General features: G+C 37.1%; 1 protein-coding gene across 1 annotated transcript in view; it reads left to right on the plus strand.

The window, feature by feature from the left end:
* Window positions 1-26,297, plus strand: part of SNTG2 (syntrophin gamma 2) — a 185,898-nt gene that overhangs the window by 86,489 nt on the left and 73,112 nt on the right. Inside the window, exons 8-9 of the mRNA XM_059835573.1 lie at window positions 8,733-8,860; window positions 25,014-25,143. Coding sequence (XP_059691556.1) covers window positions 8,733-8,860; window positions 25,014-25,143 — 258 coding nt within the window. The remainder of the gene's footprint in view (window positions 1-8,732; window positions 8,861-25,013; window positions 25,144-26,297) is intronic.

Here is a 26,297-nt window from a genome sequence, read left to right on the forward strand (position 1 = left end):
TCCCATTTAATTAAACAACGTTTGTCAATTAAAATAGTGTAGAACAGAGCTGTATAATTAAAAGTTGCTTCTTTCACTGAATTTTAAAGACATCAAATTACTTGTCCAAATTGTTACTTCATCTGGAAGAGCTTGTTTCCTGTATAGAAGCCTTTATCTATTAAATGATCTGGTGAGGCATACCTTACCAGATAATTACTGTCTTCTTAAAGCTGTCACAGAATTGTGCACCTGCATCTAAGAATTCCATTAAAAATAAATAAACAGACCCTCTCCTGAACTGATGCTCCATCAAAGGAATGCACAGATATTTTGATATCATTAAATCCCTCTGAATTCTGAGACAAGTCAAAAGCTCTAATTGACTCCTATTTACAGTAGATATCTTAATAATGTGTTTCTTTAGCTGGGCATCACAAGAGTTTCACTCATGTGTCTGCTCCCAGCTGAACACTTGTTAATTGTGTTGTTCAACGATTAAAGTAAGCTTATGTAAGACTCTCTTACTGCTAAATGGAGTGGTCTTTGTTTCCTTCTCCAGACGGTCTACAGCCTCTGTTTGCTGTCTGTCCCTGAAATAAGTATTAGCAAATGCTCAGCCGTACATTGGTCAGATCAGTTCATCGATCCACTGAAAACTCATCCTACCTATGTATGTAAATATATATAATATATGTATATACAATATATACTTACATTTCAGTCACAGACCTGACTGAAAACTATAGAGAGAGCTCATCCAATTCACTGGGAGTTGATTGGTTGCTGGTGCTCTTGCAAGAAATTATATAACTGTAATTCTCTTCCTCCAGAAAAACTCTAAGACAGATCTGCCTACTTTGAAAAACATATTATATTGAGGACTTTCTTTTGAGTATGCTGTAATATTTTTAGTAATGGAGTTTTTACAAGATGCACTCCAGTTTGCACCAAAAAGATGCAAGAAAGTATTTACTAATCTAGAATTTTATACAAATCCATTAAAATCCTTTAAAACTAACTGGCCAATATTTTCAGTTATAGTTTAAGGACATGAAGCGATGCCAAGCCATTTTTCAACATTTCAGAGTTCAAGGATCATTTGGACGATGCTCTTTTACTCATATGATTTAGTTTTAGGTAGTCCTGCAAGTTGGACTCGATGATCCTTGTGGGTCCCTTCCAACTTGAGATAGTCTGTTATTTCAACGTCAGAGTTGTTTTAACCAGGAAAATATTTCAATATATAAATATCAAAAGTATTACTGTTGCTAGCATTTTTATATACATCTTTTACAGAGAAATGTTTTATATTCTTCTCAGAAATTCTCAGCAATGCTCACTAAAGCAGAAATAGCAAAAATACCTCGACAGATAAATAATAGCATCATCATAATCATCTCTTTTTGAACCATTATCAACAAAGACAGTAATCTAGAATTAGTCATGCCTCTTACATATACATGTGCTTAGTAGAAATACCAGTTTATGTAACAGGCTCAAGACCTTAATGGAACACTTTGAAATAAATAAATCCTTTAAAGCAAAAAATGGATAAATTCCAAATGATCAGTAAAAGGTTATATTTTTTCTTAATAGGTATCACACTTGATTCTAATTTCATAGAATTGTAGAATCATAGAATCATTTAGGTTGGAAAAGACCCTTAAGATCATTGAGTCCAACCATAAACCTAACACTACCAAACCTGCCACTAAACATATACCTAAGCACCACATCTACTCGTCTTTTAAATACATTCAGGGATGGTGACTCAACCACTTCCCTGGGCAGCCTGTTCCAATGCTTGACAACCCTTTCGGTGAAGAAGTTTTTCATAATAGCTAATCTAAACCTCCCCTGGCGCAACTTGAGGCCATTTCCACTCATCCTGTTACTAGGGAGAAGAGACCAACACCCACCTGGCTACAACCTCATTTCAGGTAGTTGTAGAGAGCAATAAGGTCTCCCATGAGCCTCCTTTTCTCCAGGCTAAACAATCCTAGTTCCCTCACCCACTCCTCATAAGACTTGTGCTCCAGACCCTTCCACCAGCTTCATTGCCATTCTTTGGATACGGTCCAGCACCTCAGTGTCCTTCTTGTGGTGAGGGGCCCAAAAGTGAACACAGTAGTCGAGGTGCGGCCTCACCAGTGCAGAGTATTGGGGGATGATCACTTCCCTAGACCTGCTCGCCACGCTGTTTCTGATGCAAGCCAGGATGCCATTGGGCTTCTTGGCCACCTGGGCACACTGCTGGCTCATATTCAGCTGGCTGTTGACCAACACCTCCAAGTCCTTTTCAGCCAGGCAGCTTTCCAGCCACTCGTCCCCAAGCCTGTAGGGGACGTTGCATGGGGTTGTTGTGACCAAAGTGCAGGATCCAGCACTTGGCCTTACTGAACCTCATACAATTGACCTGGGCCCATCCATCCAGCCTGTCCAGACCCCTCTGCAGAGCTTTCCTACCCTTGAGAAGATCAACACTCCCGCCCAACTTCGTGTCGTCTGCAAACTTAGTGAGGGTGAACTCGATCCCCTCGTCCAGATCATTGATAAAGATATTAAACAGAACTGGCCCCAATACTGAGCCCTGGGGAACACCACGTGTGACTGGCCGCCAACTGGATTTGACTCCATTCACCACAACTCTCTGGGCTCGACCATCCAGCCAGTTTTTTAGCCAGCAAAGAGTGTGCCTGTCCAAGCCATGAGCAGTCAGTTTCTCGAAGAGAATGCTGTGGGAAATGGTGTCAAAGGCTTTACTAAAGTCTAGGTACACAGCATCCACAGCCTTTCTCTCATCCATTAAGCAGGTCCATCTCATCATAGAAGATCAGGTTAGTCAAGCAGGACCTGCCTTTCATAAACCCATGCTGACTGGGCCTGATTAATTGTTTGTCCTGTACGTGCTGTGTGATGGCACTCAAGCTGATCTGCTCCATAACCTTCCCCAGCACTGAGGTCAGACTGACAGGCCTGTAGTTCCCCGGATCCTCCTTCGGCCCTTCTTGTAGATGAGTGTCACATTTGCTAACCTTTTATTTCTTTTTAGATTGTTTTACCTTTTAGTCTTTACTGAAATAATGATTAATTAAATTTATTAATTCATATAAATTAAAATAAATTCATTGAAAGTTAAGTTTACAAATGTATATCTTGCTAGTCTTTTGAAACCCTCAAACATGCAATTTATTAAATAACTGCAAAAATTAAGGAGTTTTGATAAAAGAACAAACTCTTATAGAATACAAATAAGTCTTTTGTGAAATCATTTGCACTGGTTACATTTGCAGTTGAAAGCTCAGATATTTGTAAAAAGTTCTCCTGTCCTCTCTTTATTTCTCAATGCTGGTTACAACAGCAAAGCATCATGGTAGCAAAGAAAAAAGTAGCTTGTTTCAAGGGAAGAAATCATGATGCTAGTTAGTTTAGTCTTTTAAGAATAAACTGTACCAATTATTGTTGCCTCTTTGCTTAATTGTGGTATGAGAATGTTTGCAATAGATACATTGCTGTTCCGGGTGTAGTCCTTCATCCACATACACTATGAAGACTTTGTGAGACTTGCCTTTCTGCAAACCAGATAATATTTGTAATATGAGATGAAAAGTAAATTTAAAAGCAAGCTTAAGCATGCTGAGTAATATGACCCTGAGTATTTCTGACTCCAAAAGTGAATTAACCCAGCTTCAACCTTCGTGAAGCCCATGTTTAACGAAAGAGTGATATGTCAACGTAAAATATCACTGTGACTGCTTTCAAGGTGCAGCCCTAGCAGAAACCGCAAATTAAATTACTAGGGAGGATTCAGAAACATTTCCTACTGAGGACATGGCATTTTTCTTGCAGAGATTTAGAGTCAATGACAGTTCAAAAAAAAGTAAGGTAAAATAACTGAGTTTCCCAAGCTCTTCAAATCGTATGTCACAAAAAGATGAAAAATTGACCATCCCAGCCAGCTATGATGTTTTGCCTTTGTTCCTTTGTTCTTAGTGAAAACTTAATTATAAAGATATATCTGATTAGGTCTCTCACTTAGTGGAGGACTTTCTGGACTCATTCTACTGATGGGAAGACTTCTTGGTTGCCCCATAATGAGTGTTTATATACTTTTTTAAAAACTCAGCAAAGTACTTTCCTATGTTGTCCTTCATAGGTCAATGATTGTTAATGGCATACAGAATCAGACTCTCCTCCAGTTTACCAGTACATAGCTGTCCCAGGTGGGTAGTGATTATGTATCATTACAACCTGGTTCTTGTTCAGTGTTCTGTCAAAAAGGAGTTTTTTGTGTTCAGTCCATTTCTTAATGGACAGGTGTTACAAATAAATTGGCATTAATTGGCAACACTGTTGGTGGTCTCAGCAGAAAGCCCAAGGTGTGAAATGAACCAGAGGATAAAAGCTCTGATTGCAGAGATGATCTCTAAACAGTCAAATTTTTTTAGTGTTTTGGAGGAATGGTGTGGAGAGTTTTCAACATGAGCAGTAGCAGCTGTTAAGTAGACAGAAGGCTTGAAGGTCAGCCAGGTCAGTACACTGGGTCAGACCAAAGGACCATCTAGCCAAATAGCTTGACCTGGCAGATGTCCTCAAGAGAATACAAGAACAGAGGAAATAATACGTAAAATTATTTATAAGGTATATTTCCTGCACCTCCAGTTATTTATGGTGTAGGGTCCTCCTGAGCCAGAGTTTGTTATATAGAGAAATACATTCTTTGGTTTTATCCTGCTATATTTTACCTCTAATCAATACCCCTGCTTCTTATATGAAAAGGCAAGTGAACCACTGTTTCCTAATCCCTTTCTCTGTTATTTATGTTTTTACATACCTTTGTCATGCAATTCCCTCAGCAGCTTCTTTTCCAGTCTAATGAATCTTTGTTTACTTAATAGTTATTTGCATGGAAACCATTCCATTCCTTTCAACATCTGCTTTTCCCATAACAGCAAGATCTTATTTTTGAGTGTTAATTGCCTGTTCATATCCCATTACAGTATGGGGAAAGTTAATATTGTCTTTCCTCATGTGCATCACTATACGTTTATCTACTATATTTTTAGCAGTCCTTTTATCTCTCAGTCTTTCAGTATCACGAGCTACTTCTGCAGCTGTTTGCAGTTTGGTTTTCTTTCTATCGTTCCTTGTTACTTGTGCGTAGTGAACTTGGTCAGTCTGGTGTTCAACATCTTGTCCAGATCATTAATCAATATGCTGAACTGCATATGTAAGCATAGGAGTCCACTGATAGTGCCCCTCTGCAGTGAAAACTGGTTCTTAACAGCCGTCTTTTGTTTGCTGTATTTTAGCTAATTATTAATTTGTGTGAGGATTTCGCCTTATTTCACAGCAAATTAGTTAAGAAACTTTTGTGAGAGACAAAAGATTTTTGGAAACCCAAGTACACCTTAGCAAGTGGTTTTCTCTTATTAATTAACAGTTTTGGTCATCTCTCAAAGATTTGTGAGGCGTGACCTCTGTTTCCAAAAGTTGTATTGACTTACTTCTTCCCCAGTTTGTTATTTTTCTCCATGTGTTTAGAAGGGGATACATCAAAGGATCTGTCTCAGATTGAAGTGTTAATACATTTAGGGCAAACTGAACAAAATGAACTGCTGGTCCTGTGATAGCATTTTGTTTCTATGCAATGCTCTTATGGCTATATGTATGCCCTCTTTTGTCCTTAAGAAGATAAAGATGGGTCAGTCCAACTTTCTGCTCTACCATAAACTGGTTAGTAGAATACAGCTTAGTAAGAAACAGACATTTAAAACTTGGACCAGTTTGACCCCTTTGTAGCCTTTCCCTGTTCTTGGTCATTAATGTTCAGATTATGCAGTAGGGTTTCTGCAGGTATAGGTGGTCCAGAACTTGGGGAAAAAAAAAAAAATTACTCTTTCCAGTGTGTTTTTCAAATATCACAACTTCGATATTGTCTGGAGAAACCACATGTTCTTTAGGAGTAACATCAGTTGTAGCAGTTTAGCATTTCGGCAGGAATATTTCTATACTGTAGTATCATAACTTTGGGGTTAATAGATTTTGACCAAGTGGTTTTGGCCATTTTTTCCCCTTCAATTCATGAATCTAATGAATAACGGTGATGTAGATTTTCTAAAATACTGATCTTTACTTACATCGAGATATTTTTTCTTTACACTGGTATCCTACTAAAGCATTTGATTGAAGTGTAAGGGATGAAATGGAAACATTAAATTGTCAGAGTGACCCATTCATGAGTTTTTGGCTGCCAAATGCTCTTAAATTGCCTAGAATATTACAGAATATTGTTCAATAGCCTGCTAAAAGAAGTACAGCTAATAGTTCACAAGAAAAAGACAGGTTTTTATGTTTAAATTGTCGAGATGTTTTCTGAATCTTGAGAGTTGAGAGGATGGGAACAATAGGTGAAGGTGCTTCAGGAATTTTTATGTTCCTTTATTTTCTGATTCTTGGATTTAAATTCGGTGGTCATATTCAAGCATTTATGTTTGACTGTAATAAGCTACCTTCTGCTTTATTCTTAGACATTTCAATTTCCAGACAGGCATGTTAGATTTTGTTGATCATTTTCAACTTCAGATTGCATGTGGTTCTGTCAATTATTTTAATTTGTACAGAATTCTAAAATATCCATTCGATTCTTCACTATGATATTATTAAATTTGTACTGAGCTTTGGAGACACCTTAGCCTTTTGTGGCTAATTCTATGAAATAGAATTAGTCTATGGACTTGATTAGGAAATAGTCATGCTGGAACAACACCAGGAGATCTCAAATGAAAGCTGGATTGTTCTAGGGATTGCAAATACTCTAAATGAAATTCCTCTCCCTGAGGAGATTGCAGTCTAAAAGATTCTTTCGTGTTGCCAACTCTGGCAATTTCATTACAAATTTTTCATTTACTAGAAAAGTGTCCCTCAATCACTAACTCTCAGTCATCCTGTTAGAATGTGACACTCACTATTTTGATTTATTTAATGAAGTAAATAGAAAGATCAGCCCTTGCTGACTAAGAAAGAGCTTTAGGAGAAACAAAGTTAACCCTAAATCCTTACTAGCAAGAAAAAGAAATAGAAATAGAACAATTCCTAGAATGCTCTTTATTTTGAGTAAGTTTTATGGCTTTTGAACACTTGGGCATGACAGAGCTGAAGTTGGGTCATTCTGTGGTTTATTTGCTTTTGTAAGTACTACTCAGTGCATATTTACACCTCGTATAAAAACAACCAGCTTTCAACTCCCTTCTCGACCAGAAAGTTGTCTGTACAACCTGGAACAAATAATTTTGGTTCAGTGACAGCATAAATGCCTAACTTTGACCTAAATATCTATGTCTGTGAATCCTTCTCAGCTGCCTCTCTGTAAATAGTATTGCTATCTTTGTAACAGAGTGAAATGCTCAGCTGTCATGATAGTGCGGAGATATAAGTACTAATAAAAACTTTTCAGTTTATAATATTTATGCATTCTATAAGAAACTCCTAGCTCATTCTGTTGTTTATTTAATAAGCATTTTTTAAAGCTCATAATCATGCTCTTAAATCTGGGTTGGTACACTGAGCAGTGGTTTCCAGCATTTTCTAATCTGTTTCTAATTTAATTATTTTTTGCCTGTAAACACTATTTTGAAATCATTTGCAAACAAAACCAGTTACCATCTTTTTTTGACAATTTGGGTAGAGTTCTGTACTTTCAGTCACTGATACAATGATGTAAACCTCTGGATATTATTTCACAAGGAACAGACTGCGTATTCTGCAAGTGTATATCGACTAAGATGTATATCTTTCTGCAGTTTCCTGAATGTTTTAGTGCTAGTGGTTCTCTGACAACTTTTAAAATTTCATAAGTATTTTCTTTTTATCATGTTTCATTCTTGGTGCCTTCATGCACTATTTCGTTGCAATACGTAAGATGCTACACATATGAGCAGGCTGAACCGTCTGCATATAACCTCTAGTTCAGGTTTGAGCAGACCCTTTTATCTATAGCTTTACATCCAAGCTAATTCCCCTAACTTAATTTGCATTTGAACACATTTGATTTAAGGTTATTTTCTTTTGTATGCCGTAGTTATATGAAATGCATAGATTGTAAAATTACATATTTTCACTATTCTGAGATCTGGACATCCTTTACTGCTTAGATAGTATCAACAATCTTGCCTTTCTAGTAGAAGCATTTGAAGGAAAAGTTCAAAGGTGAAATTTCAAAATTCGTCAGTCCGTATATGGATAGTGATAACACAGAAATCAGGATTTTAAATCTACTATTAAATAACATTATGGATAAAAGTCACAATGCACAAATAAGAACCCAGTATTCTGTAATGTAGTCATTACATTTCTTTGATGATTGATTGAGACATGTAGAAGAGTTGCACAGGCCAAATTAATTTAAACCAAAAATGTATTTTATCTTGCATTTAGAGAAAATTCAGGACATTCATGACTAAAAATTATTTCCTTTTTATTGGCAGTTATAAATATTAACAGAAATATAAATATCTTTAATGTTAAGGCAATACTGAAATTAAGTCACAAGCATAATATCAAGATAGCTAGCATTCCTTTCTACATGAATGCTTCTTTTTATTTCTCTACTAAATCCTGGGTTTCTTGAATAGTTTTATTGCTATGGTTATTCACGTTTGAGACAAGCAGAGCCAGAGATGCATATTCATGTTTTTTTCACTATATTGTCTGATAAACTGCACTCACTGATTCTCATTTATTCTGTACAGGCTCCATCATCACCTTCTTCACCCATAGCTAATGAACCAAAATACGAGAAGCGCTGGCTAGACACCTTATCAGTTCCTCTGTCAATGGCTCGAATCTCAAGGTACAAAGCTGGAACAGATAAATTAAGGTTTGTAATCTAAAAGGGAAGTACTGGGTTACCTAGCTGTACCTAATACTTTGCTGTGGAGCGTTGGCTATGTAAGAATTCTTTGAGTGGAGGTACGAAAGTTTTCTTATTAAAAACTATGCAGTCCTTCTTCTCTTGAGATTAATGACAATTACCAAAGATAAAGTAAAAAAGGACAATAAATACAGCTCCTGCAAATACGTTTCTATAATCTGTTGTGTCTTGGGAATTCACTTCGCATCAGCAGCTAGTACAGAGGTTAAGCTTGGCGTTACTTGAATTAATTTTTAAAGTACTACATTTCATTCCATATCTCTAATAGGCCACTTCTATATTCCCAAATTTTAATATTGTCGTTTAACTCTCCTTTTACTTTACAAATGATAACATAGTGCACAATCATCATGACTATGCTGCATATCATTGTCATATAGAAACTCATATTAACAAGAGATTTGGGCAAAGTACATGGTACAAAATACTGTATTTTTGATCATAGATTCTTTTTGCATCTCAGAGACCTGAGTAATGGTTCATAAAGTAGCTGTGGAATAGGATGTCTGAGGTGATTGTCCTGGACTTCAGGAAAGATGAAAGCAAAAATGAAGTTTAATAAAGCTTCAATAAATAATGTACTTGAGAAAGGTTTAACACATCGCAGCATGCATCAGCTTTTTTCTGCTAACAATTCTGTGTGGTAGTAGTGCCTCGAATCTACCAGTAGCTGTGGTCCAAGTAGTCCACATTTCTCCATATGTATGAGAACAGGAGTTCATTCACTGTTGGTTTTTTCCATTTTCTTTATGGGTTGCCCTATATTTGTTTGCTTCTAATTCTTATTTATAAGAGAATTGGAATCTCTATTGAAGCATCAACTACACAAGTCACCTGCTACCGGGAGGTACTAAAAATAGATATGTATACCTTTCTTGATCTATGCCAGATTTGTTACCTGTTTCCTGAAAATGACCCGAAAAACATTATTTTTCTAGTAGGACAGTTATGCAGTTTTTAACTTAGAGCAATTAGTCTCCTAAATCAGTTGGCCATTCCTCTCCCAGACTTTGTGTTAAAACATCACAGGTGAATAATAATAAATTGTCCGGAAAAGTTTTAGGTTTTTCCACAGTCTTTGTCTGAACCCTTACTTCCATTTTATTTAGTCTCTCATCACTTCCTCCACCACTTTCTCCCTTCCTACTTCAACTGACAGTTCATGTCATCCAACCCTTCCCAATCTATCACAGGTCTCCAACCATTCAAGGCTTAGAAGTTCTTCTGTCAATTAAGTGAGCACATCTCTGTGTGCACATTTAGACATCAACTTATCATCAATGTTCTTAAATTTAAAGGCTAAGTGGAAGAAGTTAGAACATTTAAACCTCTGAGTTCAATTATCAACCTGATAGTTTGAAGCAGTTTCACTCCTGTTCTGTGCTTTCTATGCGTTAGATTGAGCAATCCCAAGGGATTCCAGTTCCCAAAACACCAGCATGTGCATTTTGAGAATTGTTTGAAGTTAAACACCTTCTGATATTGTACTGGGTCTGGCTGAGGTGGAGTTCATTTTCTTCATAGCAGCCCATACGGTGCTGTGTTTTGGTTTGTGACTAAAACAATATTAATAACACAGCAGTGTTTTGGTTGTTGCTGAGCAGTGCTTTCACAACATCAAGGCTTTCTCTTTTTCCTGCTCTGCTCCCACTCAATGAGTAGGCCGGGGGTGAGCAAGAAGTTGGGAAGGGACACAACCTGGGCAGCTGACCTGATTTGACCAAAGAGATATTCCGTGCCATGTAATGTCATGCTCAGCAGTAAAAACTGAAAAGAGGGGGTCTGGGGGGAGCTAGCCATTGCTTGGAGACTGGCTGGGCATCATTCTGCTTGCGGGAGATGGTGAGTGGTTGCCTTTGCATCACTTGTTTTGTTGCGGGTTGGTTTGTGGGTTTTTTTTCCTCTTCCCTTTGCTTATTAAACTAACTTTATTTCAACCTACCAGTTTTCTTGCTCTTCCTGTTCTCTCTGGAGAGGCATGGGGGAGTGAGTGGCAGTGTGGATGCTTAGCTGCTCTCCCAGGATCGACCCATCACAGATACATTTTTCTTGTAAGGACTGAGGAGCTTAGTGCTTTCAGTTTCAGTCTTGAAGAGATATATTCTCTTGTGATGCATGTTTCTCCATATATATTTAGTATACAAAGCACTCCTTTATTATTGGGGTTTTTTTCCCTTTTTGTTCTAAACACTCTAAAGGAAGATGAAATTGTTCCATAAAGCCTATCACCATCCCATGATACTTTAGTTCTACTAAATGCTCCTTGCTCATTTTGGTAAACCAACAAGAGTATCTCTATGAGCATTAAAGGAATACCATCTTGAGATCACCTGTGGATGAGGTGTTTCCCATGTTCCTACTAAAGGTGTTTATTTTTGCCTGAGGGATACCAGCCTGCTCTAATATTTTTCTCTCCTCCTCTGCTGTTATCCCACTTGTATCCTTTCTTTTGCCTTTGCCCATGTTTGTATAAGGATAAATTCCAACATTTGTCTTCAGTAATTGTTCTCTAAAATCAAGTGTCTGCTTTGCATGAAATAAAACCTACAAGCAATTACAAGTATAAATGGTGACATCAGTCTAGATAACAATCCTCCTTTTAATCGTATCTACACATCTCCACTCCCTTTCACATTTCAGCCATCAGTCTAAAGTAATTTGAATGAGTCCATGACAATTCCCCTGAATGTATCGTGGATCCTGCTGACTAATTTGCTAATTTTGCCATTCTCTGAACATTTACTTGAATCATAGAATCATAGAATACCAGGTTGGAAGGGACCTCAAGGATCAGTCCCTGGGGGACCCCACTTCTGACAGGTTGCCAGACTGAAAAGGAGCTATTTACCACCACCCTCTGGGTGTGGCCTGTCAGCCAGTTCCCCACCCACTGCACGGACCACTTGTCTAGACCATAACACCTCAGTTTCTCTGGGAGGAGGCTGTGGGAAACTGTATCAAAAGCCTTGGAGAAATCCAGGTAGACGATGTCCACTGCTCGCCCCACATCAACCGAGCAGGTTACTTTGTTATAGAAGGCGATCAGTTTTGTCAAGCATGATTTGCCCTTGGCGAATCCGTGCTGGCTTTTCCCAAACACATGCTTCATTTGACTTGTGATAGCCCCCAGGAGGATTCATTCCATAACTTTCCCAGGGACTGAAGTAAGACCGATTGGCCTATAATTTTCTGGATCTTCCTTTAAGCCCTTCTTGTAGATGGGGGTGACATTAGCCTTCTTCCAGTCTTCTGGGATGTCCCCCAGTCTCCACGACTCAAAGATTATGGGGAGTGGCCTTGCAATGACATCAGCCAGCTCTCTTAACACCTTCGGGTGGATATCACACACAGAATCACACACAGAATCACTAAGGTTGGAAAAGACCTTCAATATCATCAAGTCCAACCATCAACCCAGCACCACCATGCCCACTAAACCATGTCCTGCAATGCCACATCCACACATTCCTTGAACACCTCCAGTGATGGTGACTCCACCACCTCCCTGGGAACCTTATTGCAGTGTTTCACCACTCTCTCAGTAAAGAAATTTTTCCTAATATCCAGCATAAACCTCCCCTGGCACAACTTGAGGCCGTTTCCTCTTGTCCTGTCGCTAGTCACTTGGGAGAAGAGACCAACACCCACCTCTCTGCAACCTCCTTTCAGGTAATTGTAGAGAGTGATAAGGTCCCCCCTCAGCCGCCTCTTCTGCAGACTAAACAACCCCAGTTCCCTCAGCCGCTCCCCATAAGACTTGTGCTCCAGACCCCTCACCACCTTTGTCGCCCTTCTCTGGACACGCTCCAGCACCTCAATGTTCTTCTTGTCAGGTCACATGCATTTGTAGGGGTCAAGCTCCTGTAATAATTCACATACCAACTCTTCCTTCACTGACCGTGGGTCTGTCTTTGCATCAACCTGGATTTTTGTTCCCAAGGCCTAGGGCCCAACCATGCTGGTAAAGACAAGTGTTGAGAACCTCTGCCTTTTCAGTGTTGTTGGTGACTAACTCACCTCTCCTGTTTAACAATGGGCCAATGTTTTCCTTCTGTTTCTGCTTGTTGTTTACATACCTGAAGAACCCTTTCCTGTAGTTTTTGACATCTCTGGCCAATTTCAATTCGAGCTCAGCTTTTGCTTTTCTAACTGCGTTTCTGCAAGCCCTGGCAATGCCCTTTTAGTTCTCAATGGGTATTTGTCTGCTTTTCCATCTGTGGTATGCTTCTCTTTTGGTTTTGAGCAGACGCATTATCTCGCAGTTAAGCCAAGGGGGTCACTTGCTCTGCCTACTTCCCTTACATTTAAAGCGAATGAACTGGTTTTGTGCTTCCAGGAGAGCGTTCTTGAAAAACTCCCAGCACTCAATGGCTGCTTTATCCTCCATGGAAGCTTCCTACAGAATCCCTCCCAACTGAGCTCTAAGCAAGCTGAATTTTGCTTTTCTAAAATCTCAAACCTTTGTCTTAGTACTAGCCTTCAGCATGCTCAGCAGGATCCCAAATTCCACAATATTGTGCCCACTGCAGCCAAGGCTACCACTGACTGAGATACTACAAAGCAGGTTTTCTTGGTATGTAAGTAACAAGTCCAGCAGTGCCCGTTCCTGATTGGCACATCTAACATTTGTATGAGGAAGCAGTCCTCTACACATTCCAGGAACTTAATGGATACCTGTGAGCTGCTGTATTGTTCTTCCAACAAATGTCTGAGTAGTTGAAATCACCCATAAGAACTAGGTTGTGTTGACCAGAACCTTCCTTAAGTGACCCAAATATTGTTTCATTGGTCTTACTGTCTTGGAGGCTATCTGCGTACATTGGTAGACAGCATGCCTGCTTTTTCAGTATTAAATGAGCCCATGACTCTATATGTCATCCTTTTTGTCTCCCTCGTGTTCTTTGTCATAACTTTGTTTTGTTGCAATGCTTCATTATATATTATCCTCTAAGTTATGTCAGTTGGTCTTGAGAAGGTGCACTGGTACCAGAACAGCCAGATTACATTTTAAGTCTGTGTTGTTAAAGTATTGGAACTATCTTCTGTAGTGTCATGAGATGGCTAGGAACACTTGTACCTGTTTGATTGTTATTCTTTTTTCATTGTAAGAGAAAGGAATTACCTTAGACTTTTCATTTCACTTGAGTTTTCATTTTATTTTTCCCAGGAAGTCTTAAGACTGGTGACTTAATGACACAAGAGTGTATTATTCATATATTTTAGGTTTTGTCAGCACCATAGGTATTAACAGAAACAAGAGACAATGGGATAGATTTTTTCCTTCCTTATGCATGAAGAGGAATGAATGAAAATACTGCCGAATAGGCCTGTGAAGTGTGTTTGCAAACACAAAATCCCAAAGCAAAAAAATCCCCCAGAATATTTTAAAGGATAGTTAAGAACCATAGTAGATGTTCTTCCTCTTCTCAATGCAGGCTCTCTCCAGTTATATCTTCAGAAGGTATGAACATGGAAGAGAAACATTGTATTAACTACCTTTAATTAGTGTATTTCATATTGTTGATATGATTAGAGTCTATCTGAATGTTTCTATGCAGCATGCTGATTAGTCTTTTTGATTACTTATTAATTCAGTAACTTTTTTATTCACTTGCCTTTATAATATAGCACCACTACTTCTAACATTCTACACATCTTACCATCCATCAATGTAATTTTTCTCTTTAAGAGGTAAGGTAATATATACAGTGAGAACACTGTTCCTGTGAATACTCTTAATTCCTAGCTGGTAATAGAAATATTTTTTTACTCTTGAGGATAGAATTGGTCAATAAATGTGATGGAAGTTTAACAGAGAAATAACAAGATCAGTAAGTCATTCTCATGCAAAGTAATTTGTAGGTCATGGCGTAGTTTGGAGTGTTTTTATTTTTAAGATAGAAAAGTAAAGATAGGTAGTCTTATAGAAGTTGGAGAACATAGTTCATTCATTTATAATCTTTCATTTTTCTTATGGAATGTCTAAATCCTTATTTGGAAAAATGTGTAGATAGGTATTTTCAGTCCTTACAGCAAATACTGAAAGTACTATATAATCAATTTTAATTGCTTTGTTGACTGGAGCTTTAAGTGAAGGTACAATAGCTGTAACCTCTTGAACATTATAAGACTGAAAAAAAAATTGCTTATTTGGAACATGGAAATTAAATTGAAGTAATGAGTGGACTGAAAGTAATTCAGGCCCAGTAGCTATGAGCCCATGTAGCTATGATTCCATTACAAAACAATTTAATTAGATTTAGGTATTATTTTCTATTTCTTGGTATTCTCACTGTTGCAATTGCTACAGAGTATTTTGAGATATTTTAAAATGCTTTTTTTTTTTCGTTTTCGGGTGTTTTTTTAAATTGGCTTACTGGTTTCTTAATAGAATCTTTCTGAAGGATTCTATTTTCCATTTTAAGATCTCAGTAAGTTAACAAAATGCCTTTAATTAGATAAATAAATTGGAAAGTAAGAAATGGAATAAACCATTTTGAGAAAGGTATAGGCATTAAACACAATCCCTCTGACTTACAAAAACTGAATGAATATTTGCTCACAGTTTTCAGTAACAATTATGTTGAAAATGAAGGTAAGAAAGAAGAATTAGTATGTACCTGCAAGATGTCACAATCAAACTGATTTGGAGCAATAGGGTGGCAGAGAGATTAACATCTGGTAAAAGGTAAGATGGAAAAGTAAGTATAGGTTTGAAGGGATATTATTAATAGGGTGCTTTAAAGGCTATTTGACTGATCATGCAGAGAACAGTACACTAATTAAAATCATTGTTGATACAGAATCAGCATCACCAGTACAGAAGAGGAGCAGAATATGTTATGAAAGGATGGAACTATTGGAAATGGGATGCAACACAATAGTACAAAGAGCAGGGGAATGACATTAAGGATTGTTACTACAACAAAAAAAACTATGAAATAGTTTTTCATGGGAGCATAGTGGAGCCTTTTGGTAGATGGCAGCAGAGGAAGGCAAGGACTAGGCAGAGAATAGCTCTGAAACACCACTGTCTTGCAGACTTATAAAGGAGAAATAGATATTTTAGAGTATAGCAGGACAAACACTTTCCAGAAGTAAGAAGCATTAAAACCATTATACAAACACTGCTAAGGCCCCATCTAAAATCTGTGTACAATTCCGGTTATTCAAATTAAAATATAAAATTTTCTATTGGAAATTTTCTCTTTTCTCAAAAGGTATTGTACTGTCACTTGCTGTTCCTATTTTTAGCTGTAGCATTTTAGAATTTGGCAACTGAGGTTTCCTTTGGCACTTAAGGAATTTCAAATTATTTTTTTTTCCATTCCGCATAGAGTTGGAAAGTGACATTCATTTTTGATGGCTTTTAGACCTGATAGCCTTGTAATAAAATTGATATATTTCGCTGTGGGCAATGTTTTGTAATTTCTACCATGTGTATTGATATTTTGACTATAGTTACAAAGTACTAAAACTAGCTTAGCATCTGCCTATATGGGAGTCCATTCTGTAACCTTTGTTCCAAATTTGTTGACCTTTGGAGCACTCCAGAAAGCACTTTATTATGTCTTTAGGAATATGAGGCACAGGACAATTTATTGGTTTTTATTACATTGTTCAGGTCATATGTAAAATGAATAAGCCATGAAGTCAGTGGATTTTTTTAAAAAAAAAAGTACAGTACAGTTTTTTAAGGACTGCCTGAAGACTGCTATGTGTGTTTTTCTTTAAAAGCGTCATTAAAATAAATGTTTCCAGTACATTTGTCACAATTCTGCTCAAGCAGCAAGACATTCTAGAAATCATTTGCAAGAGATCAGGTAAATGAAGGCTACAGAATAAGATCTGCTCAACAGAATGTAAACAGAAAGATACCCAAGAAGCAACCGGGCATTCTACAGATCTCTCCACAGTAAGAGGCTGACTTACCCTTGGCTAGAATAAGGTGCTAAATCAGAGAAAAATCAAGGTATAAACAGGAAAAAGAAGTTAGACAGGAGCTATGCCACACAGTTAGAATAAAAGACCAGCACTGAATATTGATTCTTAGAGATTGGGACCACTTTAGTACGTGTTCCTTATGTGAGAAGTGACGTAAAATGTTTTGGCCAGAAATTAGACATACTTTTGAATGCAATATACTTGCAGTGTAAAAGTGTATCAAAAATCAGTGAAAACTAAGGAAATTGCTGTTTCTTTGTGCTCTGGGGCAATATATTCATATGCTTATACACATTCCTTTAATTCTCTTCAGTAGTGTGAAGCCAACATAAGGATAGTGAGCTGATTTATTTTTTGAATCTTCATCCTCACAATATTTAGCTTCTAGTTTTAAAATCTGTAACTGCAACTAAGTGCACGGGCAAAAATGAAGCACTTTCATTCTTTTCAGGATGCATGTACTCAAGAACCATTTCTGCTTTCCCCCAAAGATGATGTGACACCTCTTCACTCTTGTTTGTTCTAGTAAATAGCATCCCTTAGAAGACAGAATAGTGGATCACACCATGGCGTATTGCCAGCAAGCAGAAGAAAAGGCAAAATAAATCCTGTCCCCCAAAAAAGATAAACATATTATTACTCTCAGGGAATTGTTCATATTAATATTACGACTGAGTTCAAAGAATTATTACTTTTTGTTTGTTTGTTTCTGGAGAAGTTGAGACTTATTTTGTCTTTTCTTGTGCTTGCTGACAAAATACTAAATTCTAATCCACCAACATTAGCTCAGCAAGACTCTACCCCCAGATTTCTTCAATAAATGCCTCAGGATAAATAGCCTTGAGTTTAAGCAGCAGACCTGCTTGTTTACCACTAACTTTGACACCAAAAAAGAAGAAAAAACTCTGGAGCAAGCTGAATATGTTGAAGTCCGTGATGCTCACTACTTAGCTTTATCACTGTTATTTTACAAAATACCTATTTGTACAAGCAATACATATTTTCAGAGGAGTGTTATGGGAAAAAACCTGATTTGCATTGTGTTATAAAGAATAATAATTAACAAGCTATATTGCTGTTTCGTCTGAAGCAGAGAATATTTAGGTTTCAAAGAAATCCTCCACATTACTAAGTGTAAGTTAAGCACATGGACATCTATTTTTCCCTGACAAACATGTCTGAATTTCATAGACAGTATAAATTGGATACTTACATCATGTGGAGACTTGCACATCTTGAAGAAGTAATCTTTTGTACATAATTTAAATATAATAACACTGATGATCTCTGTAGTCATGACAGAGATTTGTTGTCATGAGCTATAGACTCTCCTCATGTCAAAAGACTTACAGAGCTTGAACCTGAACCTGAACTGGCATTACAGTGGCAGGCGGTCCAATAATTATTATCCAAATATAGATTTTGTTAGCCATCTTATGTGTGTTAAAAAATTCCTAGAGACACTTATGTATTATATTGGAGATTGAAGCCATTCACATATCAAATCAGCTCTGAAGACATCATTAAGATAAATCCAGCCTTCCTACAAGGGTTACTGTGAAATACAGCTGGGTGATTTATTATTTAAAATTTTAACCTCTCCTGCACACTTCCATTGTGCTTAAGGAGCAATTAGAACATAACGTGCATCTTTATTATCCTAGTGATTAAAACAAATTGTAAATACTTGCATTAAGACTTTTTAAAAATACAGCTGAAGGGTTTTTAACATCAATATTAATTATTTTGCCAATGCATTCAGTAAGATGGTGAAACTGATCTTGTTTGATTTGCTAATTTATATTTTCTAATATTTTCCTGTACTTCCTGAGTAGAATTAACATGTGACTTATGTGCTGAATCTAAAAAGACATCTGCATGTCGATAACTTAACTCAAAATGACATTCCACCTAAATTCTGTGGGACTATTCACATGCTTAAAATCTTTGTGGGATTGGAGTTTAATGGATAAGATTAATCTCACCTAACTGTAGACATCTAATAGTCATTCACCTACGAATGTGCTAAATCCTTGGACTCACCTTGGAGTCAATGGAAAGAAATAAGCATCTCCAGAAAATGATCCAGCTCACCTATCTTGTGCACTTGCTGGTGATAAAACAAAACAGCTCCTGAGTTTAGCATGACTCACTTACAGAATCATCAAATAATTCAGGCTGAAAGGGATCGTGGAAGTCACCTAGTCCAGCTCCCTGCTCAAAGCATGTCTAATGAGATCATAATGCTCAGGCCCATCTCTTGTCAATTCCTGAACACTTCCCAGGGTGGAAATTCCACAACATCGCTGGGCAACCTGTGCCAAGATTTGATCACCTTCATGGGGAAGAAAAAACAAAACAAAAATCTAATGTTGAGCTGAAATTTGCTATGTTCCAGCTTGGGTCTGCTGCCTGTCATCCATATGCTTAGGCAACAGAAGTTTGTATGCTTGAATGGGGTGAACTCCATCTCACTTGAATTACCACTAACTGATAATTGTGCTGGAATTAGAAAATATGTATTAATAAGTATATATACACTCTGTTCTCCAGCCCACCACAGTGACTGGTCCTACTACACATTCTGCACTCAAGAGAGGACAGTAGTACACTGATACTGCATATAGCTTTCAGTCATTCAAGCTGCTCCTATTACCCTGCACCTCCACCTCTTTCTTCCATGCAAATAAAGCATACTGAGACTGTAATTCCTCAGATTTTTCTGTCTGCAGCAAAGCCAAATACCTCACACTTGCATCTTACTCTCTTTTCTCTTTCAGCTGGCCATACTACCCTTGTTCTTTCTCCTCAGCAGTGCCAGTGTAACTATTTGTGTGACTTCATGAGGAACAGGACAAGAGGTCTCATGAATGCTAAACTGTTCACTCTCCCACTATTCTTTTCTTCTGCACAAGTTACTACAAATCTAATGGAATACAGCTGCTTCTACTGCCACATCAATTAAGAAAATACCTGTAGAAGCATAATGTCTGTGTTACTTCAGTTATCTTAATTCATTACTCCAAGTTTAAAATAAACCAAAGTTACAATACTGGAAGCAAAATGTTTACAAAAATACCCAAACGTGAAATGCAATCCATGTTTATGATGTTTAATAATTTGGTATCTTTTTAGCTACACACTTTCTGTTAGTAGTCCAATTATATAAGCAAATCTGAACTTTTTTTAAGATACAAGGCTATCTGTCATTTACAATACAAAATCCCATTATTTTTAACACAGAATTTCAAAGAGATTAAGTAATTCAGATAAATCTTCTTTGGGAATTTCCATTCAGACCCATCCATAGTCCACAAAACTTCAGGCTAAACAGAAATTCTAGCAAAAGGAATATAGTACTATAAACAAGCCACTAGAAAATGCTGTAAGAAAAGCAATAAAAACACAAATCAGACATCAAAAAATCATACAAACAGGAAGGAATACTGATTTAGGACCTGAGAAGATGCAAAGCTGATCAAATCTGTCTGTCTGTATCAGCAGGTAAGACAGCTGCTGTCAGGCAAGCATCTAAGTTTTTATTAAGGAAATACAGTAAAACACGGAGATAAGTCTAATGGAAAGATGGTTTCACAGATACTGAAAATCTTAAAATATATTTTGCTGAAATTTGTAGCCTCCAATAAAGTAAAAATTCAGCTTTTCCCATTTCAGCTGGCACTGAAAATACATTTTCTCTTAGAAAGAGATTTAACACCTCTATAGTAGCTAACTGCTCATATGGCAAAATATGCTTTATTAACAGTAATTAAAATTAATTGCTTAAAAATGTCAATGTCAGGAAGAGAACTTAAGTCTACCAATGCCCATCTGTTATTCTGACTGCCATTCTCACAAAGACAGTGTTTATTTTATTAAAAGAAATTAATGCAGAAAACAAAACCCAAAACAGACCAGGAATGCACATCCATTCATCATTTCACCATGAAAGTTAGATAGAGGCTGAGTATAGAAAACAGTGCCTCATGCTCCTTACTGGAAATGCTTGTAAGAAACAAAGTTACAGATTGGGAGACAAATCTGAAAATAATAAGAAATGTGAGGGTAATTCAGCCCAAATTTCTAGAATTTAGGAAAAGCAAACATTGATTTCTGGTTCTAGTTGCAATAGTCAGTACAGTAACAGCAGGAGTAGGAGAGATGGCAATTTCCTCTACCTGCGTTTTAAAATGGGCTTGCAGCCTCAGAGAAAAAAAAAAGCCAATGCATTTCATCTTATTTTGTGGCAATGAGATGACTTCATAGCATCTTGAGACCTCTCAAACTTACTATTTGGTATTAAATGGAAAGCACATCCTTGTCAGCTAACAGGAATAGGTGTTTATTTGTGCCTCTTTATTTTTTTCTTTTCTGTGTTTTGAGGAAATGGAGAAAGGCATGGTATTTAAGCCTCTAGAATTTATTTTCTCCTGAATTCCAGTGCCGTCTTGGTGCTTCCATTGATTGTTTCACTTAAAACAAAAGCCTCAGCACTCATTTTGTTAAGCTTTTAATTTTAGTTTGGATATTTGTTTTTACTTGTAGCCTTATATACACTATGCATTTCAGACCACAGTGTGATACATGTAACAATATATTATGAGATCTGTAGAAGGAAACTATTGTAACTGAAAGCAAGAAATAATCATAGTAAAGTTGACTGAGGTTGAGAGCAAAATCACCATATTACTAGCACAGACTTGGTGGCTGGCATCTGTAAACTTTGAAAAACCCTGGCTCTTTCTTTTCCCATTTCATTTAATGCACTGAACTGCTTTCTGGAAAAACTAGCTTTCTGCCTGAGTCAGCACAGTGGGCACAGTGGTGTCCCAAAGGTCTCAGTCCCCTGTGCCAGGCAGCGTGACCACTTCTAGCACATCAGAAGCCTTGAACCAGACAGAGTTCCTGGGGAAGGATGTCCTGGTGTCAGTCTGCATGGGCAAGGGAACAGCTCTGCAGGTGTGCTGGTTTTGTCTGGGGTAGAGTTAATTTTCTTCATAGTAGCTACTATGGGGCTGTATTTTGGATTTGTGCTGGAAACAGTGTTGATAGCACAGCGGTGTTTTAGGTACTGCTGAGCAGTGCTTACACAGAGTCAAGGCCTTTTCTGCTCCTCACACCGCCCCACCAGCGAGTAGGCTGGGGGTGCACAAGAAGTTGGGAGGGGACACAGCCGGGACAGCTGACCCCAACTGACCAAAGGGATATTCCATACCATATGACGTCATCCTCAGCACATAAAGCTGGGGGAAGAAGAAGGAAAGGGGGGACATTCAGAGTAATGGCGTTTGTCTTCCCAAGTAACCATTACGCATGATGGAGCCCTGCTTTCCTGGAGATGGCTGAACACCTGCCTGCCGATGGGAAGTAGTGAATGAATTCCTTGTTTTGCTTTGCTTGCCTGCGCAGCTTTTGCTTTACCTATTAAACTGTCTTTATCTCAACCCAGGAGCTTTCTCACTTCTACTTTTCCGATTCTCTCCCCCATCCCACCTCGGGGGATTGAGTGAGCGGCTGTGTGGTGCTTAGTTGCCAACTGGCCTTAAACCACGACAGCAGGAAAGGGCTTGGGAATCTTGGTGGACACCACATTGAGGACGAGTCAGCTGTGTGCACTTTTAGTGATGAAGGGTAACCACACATGGGGCTGCATTAGTAATAACATAGTCAGCAAGTGAAGGGAAGTGCTTATTCTCCTCTACTTTGCATTCCTGAGGCCACATCTGAAATACCTGCATGTAAAATACTGTGTCCGGTTTTGGTCTTCCTGTGGAAGAGAGATTTGTATTTTAAACCAGTTAGTGAGGAGGCTGGACTAGAGGACTTGCAGGATCTCACACCCTATCTGATTCTGTGCAAATATCCTGTCAGTGAAGTGTTCAGATCTCTAGATGCATTTGTTTTAATCTTGTTAACGGTCTTTTATAATTGATCACCATATTTTAATAAGGTAAAGGACAGCAGCGGTTTTAGTGTAATCTGCACTGTTGCCAGCACTGTGTTTCAAATGATAAAAGATTGGTTGATTTTTATAATAAAACTTGTTATTTTTTAATCTTGATTGCCTGTGTTGGTTGCATTAGTTGTTAGCTGAGGAGTTCCCTTCTGTGATCTTTCATCACCCACTTATATAACTTTGTGCTGCTTGGGTAAGTCATTCACAGTGCATGCCTTTATGCATCTACTGAAGCTGAGTTAGTATCTGGGCACCCTGTGGATTCAGTGGAGAGCATGTACTATTTCTTGGCTCTGTTAAATACTCTGGATTGTCCTCTCTGTGTAATGATTCTAGCATCTTAGCTTTGATATTTGAATTTGATATCTAAGTTAGGCATTGTGAATGGCTTCTCTTCATGGCACCAAATTAAGTCTGTTTCCATGCTCCACTGTGTGTCAATGCATAGGGGATGACACATCTTCCCTGTCTCAGTGGGATGTTAAAGAGATCATACCATAAGTCGTTCCATTACAGCACTGTTGGGATCTTTGTCAGAGCCTTAGGTAAAAGGAACAGTATGCTTTAGAGGTGATTATTTCACTCAGTTTACTTGAAGACAATGAAAGGATTTGTTTGGACATTTTCTTTCTTTCTGAAGAGGTGAAACATTTACTGAAATGAAAGTGACACAGAATTGTGCCATTGCCATCAGGTTTTAGTGGTTACCATGATAATTCAATCATGAAAGGAAAACAAGGGAATCAGCTGATATATATTATTTTTCAGACCAAGAATTTATTTTTGCAAACAGCAAGTATAACGCTTTATGACTCTTTTAACAGTAAAGCATATGAGTTAATGTATATATATCTATTAGGATACTTTGTCTTAATATTGTGTGTGATGGATATTTTATATGACCCTTTTTAGCAAGTATATAAAGTTCAGTATTCATGTTCACCATCAAACTCCCTACAAATGACAAATGCTAGGTTAATAACTTTTTCAGTAAGTCATGAATGAATAACTGCCTATTAACCTCTATGTGTCATTTTGAGTGCTCATGTTGACATGTATCACAAATTAAGCAGTAGAGGACTTCACCTTAGATCAGAGAATCCCAGGAAAACCTAGTAACTTCATAGAGCAGTATTCTTTCTTCTAGGTTAGTACCAAAATGAAAGCAATATAGCATATAAGTATAAATATCTAATTAGTACACGTAGAAGGTAGCAGTGATATTCTCCAAATTGTATACAAAACAAACATATGCACAATCATTCAGATCATTCTAATTGTCTTTCACAATAATATATGACTAAAATCTAATTTTCATGTGAGTCATGGGCACTTAAATAATCTGTGTAGCTTTCTGAAGTTTCGTTGCTGAAAATATTGCATGTCACATGTTTTAAAATTAGACCAATGTACTTCCAAGCCATTACTTAATGAACTTCTGTTGTTCCTACTGAAAAATCTCATAGTAAAAAAAGCATATCCCACCAGCATCCAAATGTGGGGGATTTCAGATGTACAGACGCAGTGCTTAACTTACCGTGGATAGGAAGGAAAGCACTGGCATTTGCAGATTAAAGTTGCTATAAACATGTAAAAGATGCATAAAAAAATGAGTAAAATGCACTTGCACATTAGCATGTGTCAATGCTGTTTTGAGAAATGGTCCTACATTCAAAAATTATTTAAAAAAACTTCTAAGTACATTTTTCAAATTTCTATGTCATAAAAGAGCTTAAAGGAAACATTGCTTAGAATGTTATGTAGAAAAGTATAGGAACCCAAGAAATTAAAGCTAGGGAAGGCAGTTCTTTGCAACTTAATACATTGCTAGTAAATGAAACCAAAATGCAATAAAGAAAATAGTCATTTTGGTTTAAAAAAATTTTATGTTCGCTCAAAAAGATCTAATGCATACTTCCTGAATACACTACCTTAAGTTCAGTAATTATGAACATATCTATACTCAAGGGAAGTAAATGATCAGCACATATGTATGATGGTACAGAGAAAGTACTTATTGTATGTGTTGCTCCTGGTACTGCCCATTATTATCCTTCTTTTGTTGCCTTTCTTTTGATTTGTAAAGTTAAGACTCAAAACTTGTCAAAAGGTGTAAAATCACTTGAACACTGAGAAATATTGGGCAGTTTCAGAAAATTGACGTATCTCCCTTTACGGATATATTTCTTCTCACTGCAGATCTAATGCATTTGAAGTGCTGGCACTCGATGGAATTAGTACTGGGATACTTCAGTTTTATACAGCTCAGGAGAGTGCTGACTGGCTGAGAGCAATATCAACTAACATCAGTGATTTGACACTTCAAAATGTATGTTACTTTCTGCATATTTTCTTGTCTATGCCATTGCAAAATTATTTCTGATTTTCCAAGGGTAGAAAATAATTCACATTTAAGATACAATATAGAAAACGCATGTGTATGGGGAGGAAAAAGAGAAAGAAAGAGCAGGGAGAGGTTCTCTGGTCAATCAAAATATCAAGAATTTTTCAAGACTTGCAGTGTTACTATAGAACAGAGAGTAATAGAAAATCAGATTGCATTTATTATTTTAAAGACTTTTTAAGGAAAAATATTTATCCTTTCTGGTGATATCATAGAGCTTTAGATATGTCCAAATAATTAATTTTTACATTTTTGTAATTAAAATATGCTTGAAATTAGTATTTGTTGATATTGAAGTAGGCATGTGGAAATTCTGTAACTAGTGAAGTGTGACTTAGAGAGGTTTATTGAGAGGCAGTATTTTTACCTCTCTAAGTTTTCTAGGACTTGATTTATTTAAGGTCATACTGTTCCATCTTTCTTCCTAGAAGTATAAAGGCTCTTATGCTGTTTTAAGTTATTCCCGTAAATTCATAAGTAGCATTTGCTATTGCAAGCAGAGGTATTAAATAATCCCTGGAGAAACAGAAGGTTATTATTTGGACAGCACATTATTATTCCAAGAAATAACAGCTGAAAACTATTGAAGATTCTGGATTGAATCATAAAGTTAAATAGGGAACTCGATAATGTACAATGTTGAAAATATATTTCAGTCTTTTTGAAATGGTAGAAATCAATGATGAAAGCATAAGAGCAGAGCTGTCACTGGAAGAGTTGCCTGTGCAGGTTTTTTTCTTTTTTTCTTTAGATGTGTTCAGACTCTTAACTTTTTTTATAAATTATGATTTAGTAGCATGTCTTTAATTTATACTTTGCACTCTAGGTTAATTGTTGATTAGTTCTTCAGATTATATTGTGTAGAATTTCTATTGGATTTCAACATAAATCTTTGGTCAAAACATATTATAAATTGAATTTCTTTTTCTGGTCTTCAAAAGTTACTTGGAATCACATTTGATCACGATATTTCATTTATTACATTAATCCTTTTTAAATATAGAATTGCTTAAGCAATGTCTTTGACAAAATCGCACATTTTTGCTTATGATGCATTCTTTATAAATATTGTCTATTCT

The sequence above is a fragment of the Gavia stellata genome, chromosome 2 (assembly GCF_030936135.1).
Source record: "Gavia stellata isolate bGavSte3 chromosome 2, bGavSte3.hap2, whole genome shotgun sequence".
NCBI lineage: Eukaryota > Metazoa > Chordata > Aves > Gaviiformes > Gaviidae > Gavia > Gavia stellata.